General features: G+C 43.9%; 1 protein-coding gene and 1 pseudogene across 3 annotated transcripts in view; both read right to left on the reverse strand.

The window, feature by feature from the left end:
• Positions 1 to 15,856, reverse strand: part of Sema5a (semaphorin 5A) — a 455,270-nt gene that overhangs the window by 86,165 nt on the left and 353,249 nt on the right. For all 3 annotated transcript variants that reach the window (XM_003466703.5, XM_063257960.1, XM_063257961.1), the window contains one exon: positions 13,929 to 14,136. In XM_003466703.5, the coding sequence (XP_003466751.1) occupies positions 13,929 to 14,136 (208 nt within the window). The remainder of the gene's footprint in view (positions 1 to 13,928; positions 14,137 to 15,856) is intronic.
• On the reverse strand, positions 527 to 1,108 carry LOC101787703 (small ribosomal subunit protein uS9-like; annotated as a pseudogene).

Raw genomic sequence — 15,856 nt, forward strand, 5'->3', positions numbered from 1 at the left:
AATGAAAATTTTACCTTGATTCAATCATTCCCCATTCTATATCATAGCATCATAAGTACCTTATGAAGATATCCATTTATAACTTAGCAATAGTTGATAAAAATTCCTCTTAATTTGTTAAGAACTTCATTTTCCATTGAATGTATTTCTCTGGTATCTCAAAGTTTCTAACTTCAAAGAGTAATGCTGGTCAGAATTCACAGGTTTAATGTTGAAAATACATTTATGGAGAGTGTAATTTAGAGTGAAATATATTTAGAGGCAGATCTTACTTCTAGAAGGTTACTGTTTTTGAATGTAATTTGAATTTATTTTTAATTGCTGCATAAAGACATGAAAATTGCACACACTAAGGGAGTGATGTGATGCTTGGGTACCTGTAATAGCTAAGTCAGGCTAAAACATAACTTTCGTCTCCAACACATATTATTTGTTTACAGTAAAAATTTTAAATTCCTTGCTTCTATCCATTTTGCGGCACTTAAGACTGAACAAGGGCCTTCATAGTGAGCTGTATCTTCAGCTCTTTTTTTTTGCAACCTTAAAATTCCATGTTTATTATAAAGGTCAGTGGTGTTTCTTATGATGAGCTTATTGGTAGGATTTCTGGTAATGAGCACGGGCACCAGGGCCTCCAAACTTTTTGGATTCGCAGCGGGGGGGGGGGTCAGCTACAAGCAGGGTCCAGTCATACTGGATGAGAATATCTTTGATCTCTTTCTTGGGAGCCTCATTCACATATTTCTGGTAATAGGCCACCAGGGCTTTGGAGATAGACTGTGGATAGCGTAAATCTGACCCCCATGACCACCACTCTTCACACAGACACGGATGTCAACAGACACGGATGTCAACACCAGCAAACCGCTGCTTGCCGAGAAGCAGAAGAGGCTCTAATAACTTATACTGTAGCGTACGCGGCTCGATCATCTCCAGGGGACGCCCATTCACCTTGATGAGGCTATTGCCCCGTTTGCAATGTGCCACGGCTGTAGCTGTCTTCTTGCGACCGAAGACTTGCACAGACTGCAGCGGGCCCTTAGATGGCATTGTTACTAGTGTAGACTAGAGGTCCTCACCGCACAGCACTGCCATATCTTCAGCTCTTTAAAGAAATTTATTTTGAGACAGGATCTCGCTAAATTACCCAAGATGGCCTGAAACACATGGTTCTCCCAAGTCAGCCTCCTGAGTGGCCAGGACGAAGGGTGTACACTGCGCACAGTCCTGCAGCTGTGGTGTCATCCCGGACACCAGAATTTCCTGCTCCTATCTAACCCTGACTCGGTACCCAATGATTCACCGCTCCCTCTCCCTCCCCCTCCCTACTCACCATGGCTCTGGTGATCACCATTCTACTCTCAAAGTCCATGATTTCAGGATTTTACATTCTCTAGGAAGCAAGATCTTGTGGTTTACAGCGCTTTGTATCTGGCTTATTTCACTTAACACCGTACTTTCCAATTCCATTCATATTCCCACAACATGGGAATGACAGAATTCATTCCCCACTGCTTCGCGGTTTGAATCCATTCATCATTTGAGAGATGCAGGTAGTTTCCATTCCTTGGCTACAGAGAACAGCGCTACAGCCAATGGGGAGTGCAGGGAGCACAGGTGTCTCCTGGACAGGTTCTCTGAATACACAGCTCAGCAATGAGACTGGCATGTTACACAGTATTTCCATTTCTAATTCCCGAGAAGCTTGCACACGAGTCCCACAATGGCTGTACTAAATACATTCCCAGTGTCAAAGGGTTCTCTGTCTCCACATCCTTACCCATTCTTGTTGTCTTTAGCCATCTTGCTAATAGCCATTCTTACTGGGGTGAGGCGACATTGCACGTGGTTTTGATACTGATTTCCCTGGTCATTAGTGACACGCAGTATCTTTTCATGTAGCTGATGGCCATTTGTCAGTCTGATTTTGAGAAATACCTGTTTAGGTTTACTGCCCATTTTAAAATCTGGTTATTTGGAGGGTTTTTCCTAATGAGCTTGAGAAGTTCCTTAGATAAAATTTCTCCTTTCCTTTTAGCATGCCAATGACATTAACAATATCTAAGTTCTTCCCGTACATTTTAAACTTTGCAGTTATGCTGTCTGTTAGTTCCCATATATGTACAGATCAAAATTTAGGGTTGTATCTCTGAGTGCTGTGCCTGTACTTGCTAGATTACCTAAGTAGCAATCCCTTTACCTGACTTTTTAATGTCACAGTGTCTCTGCATCACTTTATTATCATATTAAAGAATTTTTGCCACATCGACACAAGATATTCGATAATGACAGGACTCTATGTTTCAGTTGCTCACTCAAAACATCCATATGAGTGCCTGATTGAACCAGGTACAGAAAATGCTGGTGGTGCCATGGCAAACACCATTAACTGAGCTCTAACAACCTGGCATTCGATAAGGAAACAAGTGTTAAACAATTACATGCATAAATACCAACTTCCAGTCACAAAAGACAACTGCAAAGGGTCTTTGAATTCTGGGGCATCTCCACACTCAGATGGACGGAGCTGGGAAAGGTAGCACATAGGGGGTGACTTTTAAACTGGGATCAAGAAGAGAAGCAGACGTGGTCCATTTGATAGCTGTTAGCAGAAGCAGGCCACTGTCACAGAGGTCAGCACGGAAGGTACCTGAGTGGGGGAGACCTTAGAGAGTCAGGAGAACTGAAAAGGGGAGGTCGGGCTCTGAAGCTGGAGGAGGGAAACAGACCTTCAGCCCTGCTAAAGGCTTGGCTTTCCTTGTAAGTGCTGCACACTGAGAAGTGCATCCCAAATACTGGGCAGAAAACACGTTTCATATAATGTATTTTTTACAAGCATTACGGTGGCAAAAAATGTATTTGTTTTGGAATAATCCTTTTCCTAATTCCCAAGAAGACTTGAGCTTTTTTCCCTAAGTATCATTTTTATCAAATATTTCAGAATCCACTTTTTAAAACGCTATGATTAAATACAGCCTCTTTTATGAATGAAATAAAGAAAGCTCCAGGTAGGCAATAACACTCCTGAGAAATGTTTTCAAAGACTTCAATAAATCCTTCAAGGGGTAAATCTAATTGGAACACGTATCTTCTTACATTTTTTCTTTTGCAAAACTTGGATAATGTCCATCTCCCAAAGGCTGTTTGGAGGGTCAGCTGTTGGGCAGTTAGAAAAAGTTAGAAAAAGTTCTTGGGAAGCTAAGGATAGATGCATATATTTCAGTTATCACTTATACATAGTGATTAGTTATTATGTGCTATGAATTTCTAGGGTTGCATAAAAACAACTGAGAGTAAAATTGCTAAATCCATGAATAAAGCAGGGTGAGGCACCACCGCAAATTCCATTGTTATGTGAAGTATTTAAAATACATATTTGGATCAATGAACAATGATTTTTGACCACTTGCATGTAGAAAGCAAAATGTCACAGGCTGAAGACATAAAGAAGAACTCAAATGAAAGTGAAGTCCAGCAAGAGAAAAAGAGCATGTTCGTGCCTGTCAGATAATTTTACCATCATAGGGGACAACTACGGCGAGGAGCTGAGACCCTGGCTTCTCAGAGGTGGAGGAGCGCACAGTGGGCCAAAGGGAGCTCCCAGAAGGGCCTCCACTAGGCTGGCTTTGAATGCAGGGCAGGGATGCGCTGAGTGAGAAAAGCACTGCTGGCCACGGCGGCCCTGTGAGGGACGTGACCAGAGTGCTTTGGCCAGATTGTGATTTGTTTAGGGTTTAAAAGCAGTGTAACGATGTTAGCAAAATGCTGCGGTTTTGCTTAAACAATGAAATTTGGCTATATCACACAGGGTGCACCAGTGAAGGAACTCAAAATTTAATTTATAATTTCCAAGAAGAACCAAGGTTCGACTATGATTATATTAGTATTCTTAACTTAGGATGCACTCCAAATATATAGATAAATGTACAATTACTAGTAAAAATATGTCTCTAGGTGGGCCAGGAATATAACTCAGCAGCTCAGTGACTGTCTGGCAAGTGCAAGGTCGTGAACTTGATGCCCAATTTCAAAAAAATAAAATTTAAAAAGCCTGCTTATCATATATATATTGCTAATACATATAATAATTCATTAGCTATTCTGTGATTCATAATGAATTTAGTGAACTATGTAAATATCCATGGATGGCTGTGGTGATTAACTGATTGAGTGGACTGAAAAACATCTAGAGCCCACTTCTGTATGCCTGCCTATCAGGTATGTAGGGCAGTAAAATCAGAGGAGAGACCAGCTCTGAATGTGGAGAGTCTCACCCAACAATTCAGAGGCCTGGGTGGAGAAAAGTTGAAGAAGCCCTAATTAGTATAGGTTTTCTTCTTTCGCTCTTTCTGTCTGTCTGTCTGTCTGTCTGTCTGTCTGTCTTTCTCCTCCTCCTCCTCCTCCCCTTCCCCTCTACTCTCCTCTCCTCCCTTCCTGTCTTCCTCCTTCTCCTCCTCCTCTCTGTCTCTGTCTCTGTCTCTCTCTCTGTCTCTCTCTCTCTGTCTCTCCACTTCCTGGCTGCCATGCGGTGAGCAGATTTTCTCCACCACACCCTTCTGCCATGATGTTTCTGTCTCACCATGATGCCAATAAACAACTGACTGAAATCCTTATGTGAGGTATTTTATCACAGATTTTTGGCATAGTTTTAAAGCTGAATTTAAATAATTGATATGTTGACAATATAATAAATAGTTCTAGTTAAAATCTGGATAGGCCAATATAGTTCTCAAGCTTTCCAAAAAAATGTCACTTAAAAATAGATTTCCCATTTGACCAGCTATCTGGCTTTTGCACCTAGATTCAAAGGAATAGAAATGGGCTTCCCAAGACACAGCAGTGTGCCCATGTTCACTGTAGCACTCGCCACAGTAGAAGATGTAAAAACACAGCCGGGGGCCATCAATGAGAGACTATAGAGAGTGTCACCCACATGGCAGTGGAATCAAATTCAGACTGAAATTCTGTGGTTGACAGTAAAATAAATGGAACTAAAACATTACATTATGTGAAATAACCCAGACACAGAAAGACAAGGATGTGCATTCTCCTGTAATTATGAAAGATGAAAAACAAAAGTCAACTTGGATATGAATATGATTACCAAGGCTGAGAAAGGTCAGGGCAGCCTGGATCTGATCGGTCCAATGTGTACAAGTGTATTCACAAAGCACACTGCATTCCATTAACATGTACAGTTAATACGGGTTTTTTAAATGTTGGAGAATGTTTCAAATGTTGGAGAAGCAGAAAAGATTAAACATAAAAACTGGTATAAATTTCATAGTAAATAATTTTTGAGAAGATAGTTAAAAAGCATACTACAAAAAGCAGAAGACATATGAAATAAGCGAAACAGAATTGCTTTGTGGAATTTAGCAATCAGGGCAGCTTCTTGGGTTTCTGTCTTCCAGTATACTGCTGATTGCTTGTTTCAGTTTCTCGTCAGGCCCCGAGCCCTGAGCTGCTTAACTCAGCCTCCCCCTGGGTTTCAATCATCATCAACCATTCTCTGAAACAAACAATGTGTTTCTCAAATGGCCAAGTCAGCCCGAGGACACAGGTCTCCAAGGAAGGCTGCCTGAGCTAGGCCAGTGTTACACTCCAGGATCAAAGGCGGGCAAAGGGGAGCCCAGAGAGAATGGATGCCCAGCATATGGTCTCACAGCTCAGAGAGAGAAGTAATCACCACGAGAGATGGCCTGAAAAACCCAGTGCATGTGTCTGAGAAGGCAAAGAAGAATCACTGGTCACTTTCTGAGGGAGTAGTGTAGTCGGGCACTGTGTTCCGTATTCTCTACTCCATACTGGAGAGACTGTACATCTAATGCCGGGGACAGAACCTCAGCTGACAGGCCCAGCACTTCTCCAACAGCTTCATGATCTTTAAAATCAGGATAGCAAGGAAGGCAAGGAGCACAAACTCACCTAACGGGGCAGTTACCCTTATCTTTCCTTGTATGCCTTTTGTTTTAGTGTGATTGTGTTTCACTTTAGGTTTTACGTTTGATGATGACTCATATCTGGAAAACAGGAAAGTTTTAAATGCAACCTTTGATAGAATAAAGGAGATTGAGAAGGACCATGCACAGGCAGCGCTCGGTCTGACACCCACAAGTCAAGCAGAACAGGAAAGGAAACATCCTGCATGGAACTCTGCTGACCTATTATATGGTCTCTGAGTCTTTGCCTCTGGTAGCATATAGACCATTTGACCACAGAAAGAAATTCAGAGGACCTGATTATTACAGGTAAGAACTAAAGTGCGCTCCCCAAATCTCATGTGTTTGGGGGGTGACTGGATCATGCGAGTGCTGTATGCCTCAGCGAATTTGCTGAATGGAATACTAGGAGACAGGGACTGGTTACAAACCGGCCACTGGGGCAGGACCTTACAGAAGATATTCTTGTTCCCAGTTCTGCCCTTCTCTCTCTGCTTCCTTTCTGCCACAAGACGACTAACTCTCCTCTACCACACTTCTGTGCCATTTTTGCCTTGGAACCAACCATGGACTGCATACTCTGAAAACGTAAGCCATAGAAACTCTCTTCCTTTATGCTTTGGGTGTTGTGTGCTTTGTCACAGCACTAGAATAGTGACTACAATGAGTAAGTAGCTTGCTTAATCCGAATGCTTTGACAATTCCAAAGCTTACAATCTTCCCACATGCATGGTGTTTGCAGACACATGGGAATGATCATTTCCTTGATGTTCATTATTTTGTTGGACTATGCAGCAAATAAAACCTTGGGAAGATCATGTGCTGCTACTTTAAATAATTCAGGAACAAAAACTTAAGAGCCTGTAAAACTGCTGTAGCCCAAGCTTTCCCAGAGGATTTTTTACACAGCTTTGAACTTGGGAGTCTCAAAAGTAAGATGCTTGAGGTGTAGATATTCAGTAATAAAACCTTTTCACAGAGAGCTCTTTAAGTTGCACTTCTTAAGGGAAGTATAAAATGTTGCTAATTATATCAATTTGCAAATTTTGTTCAACTGATTGTTTAAAACACAGACTGCCATTTGGGGGCCAGTAAAACTGTCCTTAAAAAAAAAAAAAAAGAATGTGGAACCCAAAACTGTTGAGTGATTGATGCAGCACTAAGGAAGTCCAGGACCCAACAGGAGTGGAGTATTTCCATATTCTTGCTCTTAGAATTCCATTCTCTATTTAACAATAATAGGTGGACATTGAAGTATTGGCAGAAGAACAAAACCCACCCATAGTCCAAAAGTGTAGTGAGTGATTTGAGCTCTGTGTGAAGGCCCAAGGAACCCAATGCATTTGGATATGATGGCTTCAAATATGTCCTTTCTTTTACTGGCTACCTGGACCAAAACGTTAGGTTTATACCATTGCCAGAGATGGATTTACCATGAAACAAGGAAGCTTAAACTTCTTCACTTCATGAACCCCTTTAAGGCCCTGCAATGGTTACCAAGGATTTCCCGCTTTTTCAATTGGTGTTCTTTACTTTAGTGAGATCCCTCTCCAATTGTATAAGCTTCAGATCTCAAAAATCTATGTCTCTTCCTAATTATAGCAAAACACATCATAGGATCCTTCTGTTTCTTAACCTACACATTGTGCATGCTCCTATTCTGTCTTCTGGCACAGGTCAAGGGTTCTTTTTCATTCTGCCAAAGGCCTGGCAATTTTACCTCCGACAGAGCAGAAAGACGCTATGTCCCAGCCCAAGCCTAGCTTGGGACCCTTCTTAGAGCAGGCTCTGCACAACTGTAATTAGCATGTTGGTACAGGGACTTTTAGTCTTTCCTACTCCCTGTTTTCTGAGTAGTTACAATAACTGTGCACACAGTGTTGCCTTGTTTTTGTTTTTGTTTTCAATTTCTGCCATATCACGGGTGTTTTCACTGTCACCTCTGAATGGCTTCAGAATAATCCACTCAATGACCAATACACTGACTATGTGTCACAGCCTGGTGATAAATTCCCTTAGAATTGTAAATTGGGGGTTAGAGCCCTAGTTATGATTCATTTTCAGCTTTAAAAATCTCCAGACAGCAATGGTAGGTGGGAAGATCAAGTCCCAGGCTGCTCCAGGATCTGACTGCAATGATAAATCCATTAGGGAATGGATTTAAAGTGAATTCAAGGCCTTTGGCTTACTTCCACAATGGGCATTCAGGCAGTTTTACTTATGATGGCATTTGTCATCAGACTCCCAGCCCCACGAGGGCAGGGTCAGGGATGTTTCATCTATCATCACAATCTCAGGGTCTGGCTTCGTGTTTGGCATGTGTTAAATTCAGTAAACACTATGAGTGAACTCATCGAGGGAAATACAGTCTGTGGTGGCTTAAACAAAAATTCAAGACACAGAGCACTGGAGAAAAACAAGTTCAATTCGAAGGGAAAATTTACTTTGTACAATGAGTCCCTGTCTGTGATCTGCTGGATGCTTCTATGATTCCTGACTGAATGGTCACAGCTGTCTTGTTGGGACCACGTGGTGATGCTAGAAGCTCTCTCTCCACCTTAAGTGATTCTCCTATAGGCAGATGCTGATTTTAGAGGATATTTAATTATTAGAGATACCAGTCTATTAACCCCACCTTTAAACCTCTGCCCTTCAAAGCAATAAATGCCCTGTAGTCACCTAATTTCCATGCTAATTCCCTTAATGAAGTGTTAATCCTGTTAGCTAAATGATACTGTTATAGACTAAGGAGTGACCAGACACAACTCAGTCCAGCAAAGGAGCCAACTTCTTCCCCTAATGGTCGCATCTTTCCCTGGAGTTTTATAAAGCACAGTATGAAAGATGCAGCCCTCCTCTTTAATATATGGGCTCGGATTTTTCCTGTTCTTAGACTTTCTTTTCCAATTAGCTCAGAAAGCAAAATGAAATACAACAAACACCTAAATCCCAAGAGTTCTCAATGCTTCCCACTGTTGTGGATAACTACACATTTCGGCAGAAAGAGCTTTACTTTGGAACAGGAATTTTAGCTCTATTTTCATATTATAAGTGAAATAGCAGAGGACAGAAGCAGAATGTCTAGTTGCTAATTCCACACATATCTGCTGAGCTGTCTGCAGTGATTTGCCGTGCTGAGGCCCAGAGGAAGCAGGGAGCACAGAGCTGGTCAGCCTGCAGCCCCAGGTTCCACCAGCTGAGCTGGGACTTCCCAGCCACACAGCACCCTGAATCTGTCTTTTTCTTTGTGAATGATGAGTCTTCCTGCATTCCCTCTCTAGTTCAGATAAGCCCTTCATCTACAAAACCCTTAACTCTAAACCTGGTAGCCTTATCTTAGTTCTGAAACTGTGGTGTCAAATGAAAAATAAAGAATAGATGAGCAAGTGTACAGAGTGTAAGTGTGTAAGCAAAATTTGTAAATCAGGACAAAGAGAAAACCTAAATTCTCTGCTTTGTAACACATGTAGTTCATAAGTTGGCACATATGTAATGGACAGTTATGCATGCATAGGTATATGATAATGATTTAGTTCGTGTCAGTGGCTACTAATCATTAGTGACATCCAGCTGGCCACCTAAGGCCATGAGGCAACGCTAAATCACAGCTGACCCACAGTAAGCTTCAGCAGAGTCTCCCATGGTCCTCCTGATCCTGGACAGGGGCAGAAACCAGAGGTTGTGAATGGATCATGGCCCACACAGCCACCTGTGCTCCTGGAGGGACCATCGTAAGGCAGTCTCCTGTCATCTCTGGGTTCTCAAAAGGTCCCAGCTTCTGGCTTCCAAGCCAGGCCCCCTGAGGAAGAAAGCTGTAGGTTCTCACAGTGCTCGGTTGTGTGCAGCCACTCCCCAGCACAGGGTGCACTGGTCCCCTGTTGCATGGTCCCCTGGTTGCTCATATGCCAGGGCACAAGGGACGTGGGAACTGAAGCCTCTTCTTTTATTAGGCTGTCTGTTCAAGAAGCTGAATATGAAGCAGATGACAGTTTCCTGTCAGCCTTGCCTGAGCCACAGCTTTGCCCATCCACTGTGGTCATCCTCCAGGACCGAGCTGGGACCTGGCAGTAGAGAACTTCCAGCTGGCCAGCCTTGAGCATTTTCCTCCCTGTTGCACAGAAAGCTCCCTGGGCCACTGGCCTAATCAGTGCACCATCCTTGCAATGGCAAAGTCTGTGTCATAAGCCCTCTCGTTCCTTTTCCAACACTTGAAGCACAGTGATTCTCATATACTAGGAAGGTTGCCACTTTTCCTCAAAGGGAAATAACTGCCTGATTTTTAGATATGACCACGGAAGCCCACATGCTGCGGCTGACCTGTGCTTTTGATGAAATGGGAAGTCGGAGAGGTAGACCAGACAGCCTGTCTTTGCAAGTGAGAATTAAGTCATTAACTCTTCTGGCTTTTCCACCCTGTGCCTCCCTGTGGTCACCTTGTTTCACTCAAAGACCCATTGCCACATAGTGGTGCCCCTACTATGAACCAGGGACTTCAGGGGTCTTAGGTTCCAGGCTTCTTCATAATGTATTCAGAGCTTGGCCTCCAGGTTTTATGGTCCTCGAGAATTACTAAACATGAACAAATCTTATGAGACCTGTGTGTGGTCAGTCAATCCTAGCATGAAAAAGAAGTGGGTGCTTGGCAGAGCTCCTTCTGTATCTCCTCCCTAGAAGTAAGCGTCTATTCCCAGGAGCTGGCTTTCCTTCAGGCTGTTTATTAAGTGTCCCAAAATGCTAACATTAAACCAAGTATTTTCTACTTGGCTTTATCGTCAAACTCAACTGAAATGCAAATTTTAAAATATTGTTCTAGTAAGATAAAACTTCCTAGGGGAAAGCATGTTTTATTTTAAATCACAAAGCACGCCAGCTGTGGACAGGGCAGGGGGCCTTTCTCAGTCCCTTCCCACCCAGGAGCAGGATCCCACCCACGATGAGTGCTAGTGAGATGCACCTTAGAATCCTGAGGAAAGACAGGACACCAAGGCTGCTTTGTGTTTCTTTGATCTGCCTGACCCCAAGCACAGAAATGAGGTTAGCGGGGAAAAACCTTGGGCATCTGAGTTTTGACTTTTCCTATCCTAAAGAGCCCAAAACCTCCTCCTGTGAAATCCAACCGATGTCCTCATTGCATTGAAGCAAAGAGCAAGCCAGAAACACGGCATAAACCAGGGAGTCAGACAGAACAGTTCTGACCAAGGCCATGTATTGCAGGAGCTCCATGACCTTGTGGAGGACACCAAAGCTCTGAGTTATCACCTTGTCGTCTGAATAATGCAGTGACATCCTCCTTCACTGTGAGCACGGCTGTGATCATTAAGGAAAATGGTGATAAAGCCTAGCACTGTGCCAGATAGATAAGAGAAATTTGTGAAATATATGGCTCATGATCCGCTTACAAATGTTTCAATAGATACCACTGTGCACTGTCTTTGAAAAGCAGACATTTGATCAAATGAAATCTATAAATAAGATTTTGAAAGACCAAATGATCCTTCAATAGTTATATTTGCAGCGGAGGATGCTGATCATTGAGTCATGCTCAATTTCTCTTTTTAAAGACTTCGATAATTTATTTATTAAATGGATTTTGCAATACCAAGAAAAAAATTCCCAATATCCCACTATCAAAAGTACTTCTCAAAGACATTAGTATACAACAGTTATCCAACTCCTGTTCTATTGGTATTCAGTGTACTGTTTTGGAAAATTAAAATTAGTTTTGCTTTTTTATAAAAAGCCATCACTTTCCTCCCTGGCTAGTAAAACAAAATTATTTGACTCTGTAGATGTAAGTGTATTAAAAATACCTTCTTTTCTCTAGTGAGTGTGAACCAAGATTTTTTGTCTCTTTGTAGGAAGAAGATAATGAAGAAACACTTGAGAAGAAGCCCAGATGGATGCTACTCGCAAACGGAGTATCGGGGCCAGACACGAGCTCACCCACTGCGAGCAGGGCACACAGCAGCAGTCTGCAGGCTCACAGTGGAGTCAGCATCGCTTGCCCTGAGTGAGTGAAAGTCCACAGTAGGGAGATGCAGTTATAGGCTGAAAGGGAAAGCTGTCCTTCCTAGAGTCTGATAGGGACAGAAAAGTGGCACCGTACTCCTTGAAAGAAACAGGAGACCCATGAGCACCTCCCCAGCACTGTGGCTGGCGGCTCCAGCTTCTGTGGATTCAGGACTGGCTTGAAATGCAGTTGTGGGAAACTGGCGACACCACGCCATCTTCGTAACTTCACATGGAAATTAGGCCCTGAGTTGCATGTTGAAGCTGGACTCAGTGGAGCAAATGCATCTGCAGAGGAAGAGCGAGGGGCCTCCTGGTTCGCAAGACACACATTCCCATTCTGGCAATGGAATGGTCCCACAGACAGCTCAGACCCACACGTCTCCTTGTGTGTTATCCTGCATCAGGCCCCTCCCCAAATTCACCATTAGGTCTGGAGGTCGCTGAGCACAGCTGGAAGACTGGTGGCCTTCAAGCCATTATTAGGGTATGATAAGCCCAGTGGTTGGACAGTAACCCTCCTGTCACCCACAGAACCATCAACAGCTGCAGAAGAGTCATCCCTGCTCTCAGGTGGTTTCACAGAGAACTTAAGGCAGAACAGATTTCCAACAGCCAGTGGTTGCACACATGACAAACGGTTGCCAATAAACATCACTATCTTATTAATGTTCTCCAAAGCATTGTAATCCTCTGGGAGAATCCTGGGGGTATTCTGTAATCTTCTGATGCCAAAGGGGCACTGTATGTTAGATTTTATTTTCTAGAATGGTCTTGAAAGGAATAGTACAATGACTACATAATGCCTTCCTGCTATATAAGAATATTCCTCTGCAGAAAACTTTGGAATTTACACCATACATATTATCTCATTTGATTTCACACCAATTCACAGTGTTAGGAGAGAATGTGAGGTGTGAAGTATTTTAGGAAACAGGGCCAAGAAACAATGACAGGTTGCTACCATGAATCTCTGCTACTCTGTTTCTCTAAGCTACTACCCTGTGCAACTTGTTTAGAAAAAGAATGGTCTGTATGCAGTAGGTTTTCTGCATGAAAAAGCAAAGACCATTCCCACACCAAATCCACAATTCTGTATGGGAAAAAGCAAAGGCCATTTCCACACCAAATCCACAATTCTGTATGGCTTTCGGGAATGGAACTGAATGAGGGTAACAGGCCTTAAGAACTCTGGGACTATGATTTCCCCATGGGCATATTTTGTCAGGGGTCAAAGTACACATGCAATTTGCAGCATTAAAACACTGGTTGGGTTTTGATGTGCACAGCCCTTTTTCACTTCCTAGGTTCCTGGGCCTGCATTTTCCATATTAAAGTCCTAAGATCTCCATGGTCATGAGCAACATTCATGGAAGATGAGAAGCCGGGCCTAGTGGTGGGGGAAGGAGGGATGGCGCATTGGTTCCCTGCACCTACAGGACATCTTCCCTGTTCTCCTGCAGCTACCTGCAAGATCTAGAGTCTCACAGAAGTCAAGGAAGAAGATGCCCAGGGCAGCACCTTGGGGAGCTCTCCAGGGGGGGATAGCATCCACACCAGTGCATCTTGGGGTTATCAGCTTGATCTAGGAGTACACGATAACATTCTCTGCCCAGAGTGAGTGTGTGTGTGTATGTGTGTGTGTACGTTTGAATGTGTGCATTTACATTCAAACAAAACACTTATTAAGATAACACTAATATTAATGTCATCATTGAGTATTCTAATGCATAATCCATTTCACCCCCATAACTGCTTGCAGGTGTAATGATATCTAGGACACCTTCCCTATATGAACACCGCACAGGTCAGTCGCATCGCAGTCCATCGGTTTGTATGCAGACCCTGCATTCTGGGATGCAGGAGGTGCATGAGACCCAAGGTCCTGGACCCAGCCCAGGGAGGCTCAAAGCCTTCACTCCTGTGCCCTCCCTCAGGGTGGCCTGTCGAATGCGCCAGCACTGTGCGCCAGCCTACCTGCGCGTGTGGTAGAACTGGCACCGCTTCAGGGGGATCTTGACTACGTGCTCCTGGAGACCCACAAACAGGACGCTCTGGCTGTGGAGGATCTGCAGGCTCCGGATGGGCTCGCTCCTCCTCTCCGGGAAGAGCTCGATTTCTTCCAGCAAACAGCTGCCTGATGTCTGGTTCAGGGGGGCCCGTACTTTCTTAATGGTACCATAATCTGTGAAGATGATGGGTAGGAGGTTAGCAAGGTCAACAAGTTTCCCAGCTGCGTCAAGCATGTGCACCCCAGACACAGCGGAGCACACGGCACACACAGCCCTGCTGAAGCATCAGCAGAGTCATCGGAGCATCTTTCAAAAATGCAGGCACTCAGTCACCTGCAGCCCTATTCTGGTGTCCACCCTGGACGTGGGACTCAGGCTCTCACGTGCAGTGGTAAAGCTTTCCAGGGATGCCCGCAGGTAGGCAAGGATGAGAGCTGCTCACTCACTATTGGCCTCCAGTTTGCTCTATTGTCCAGCTGCAGGACAGGAACTGAGAGCGTATTAAAGGTTACTGTACCTCAAAGTAGTAGCCTTTCTGTGGAGACCAAGAGAGAGAAATCCCCAAGGGGCAGTCTTGGCTCCCTTGTGTTGTAAGGGCACAATTACAGGATTCACAGAGGCCCAGTTGTAGAATAACAAAGTCAGACACATGTTATAGAAAGTTAAAATCCAATGGTAACCTCTGCCTCTGCTCCTGCTGCGTGTCACATAAACACCCTGCTGGATTCAGGCAGCCTGGACTCTCTGGGTCCAGCTGATAATGCAGCAGGCCAATTTCACTCTTCTCAGCTGTGTTTCCTTAATTAAGACAATACATTGCCTCTAACTGGCTTCAAGTACTTTGGTTGGGGTGAAGTAATGCAGGCAAAGGCACTTTTTAACTCTGCTTGAATCCTCCCTTTGTCCCCGGATCTTCCTGTGTTATGATGATAAACAATTCTTTTTAAGCAAATGTCTTCAGAGTTAGTTTTCCTGACAATACACGACTTAATTCAATCCATGTAACCAGTCATAAGCTGCCTTGTACTTCCTGCTTGTAAACTATATTTAAACTGGCCTCAAACCTGGCTCTCGGCTAGTGATTTGGACTTGGTCCTGCTGTCCCACGAGCATAATGAACAGTTGTCTCCTAACTGCTCAGTGCCATTCCGTTTGATAGGGTTTTCCTGCAACAGTGTCAGAGGTGGGACTTTGCTGACAGGCCAAGAAGGACACAAGGTGACGGACAACTGCAAATACACAAGATGAGAAGGCATGCGCTTTCCTCCTTCCCCTGGGGAAGTACGGACATCATCCTCTGTCTCCCTCTCTCCTTTGTTCTCATCCTCTCCTCCCTCTTTCTCTTTAGGTCCTGCTTTTTGGCATGTTTCTCTTGATCTCAACTTTCTCAGTTCTTTTCTGTGCTTCAAGAACCCATTTCTGCCCCAATCCCACTCTCCTGCTCCCAGGCTTTCTGCTCGTTGGGTTTACCTGCACTTATTTATGACCTTGGCTACTAGCACTGCCCACAGGTGAGAAAACATGACCATGTAGTTTCTTTGCTTAGGCCGTGAGGGGCACAGGGCAGGGACCTTTCCAATTCACAGTGAGAGAACCAGTGTGGCAAACACCTGTGTCTGGGGTACACATGCCTGAAGCCCACGTGTCACTCACTAGTGTCCTGCAGTGTAACTTCCACTGCCATCAGCCTGCAAATGGAAATCCTGCATCCAAGAGCCATCACCCATGCCGGAAGTCATCCTGAACACACAGAATGAATGAAACCCACTACGAGCCTGAGTTTCAAAACAGCAGAATTCTAGATTTGTAAACACTGAATATGGAGAAGAAGCTATTCCAAAGCCCGAAGTAAAATAAAAAACTTAGGGCTTGAAAGCCTTTGGGCAGAAAATA

This window comes from Cavia porcellus, unplaced genomic scaffold (genome assembly GCF_034190915.1).
Source record: "Cavia porcellus strain 051 isolate PalLab524CR breed Dunkin Hartley unplaced genomic scaffold, mCavPor4.1 scaffold_11, whole genome shotgun sequence".
Classification (NCBI taxonomy): domain Eukaryota; kingdom Metazoa; phylum Chordata; class Mammalia; order Rodentia; family Caviidae; genus Cavia; species Cavia porcellus.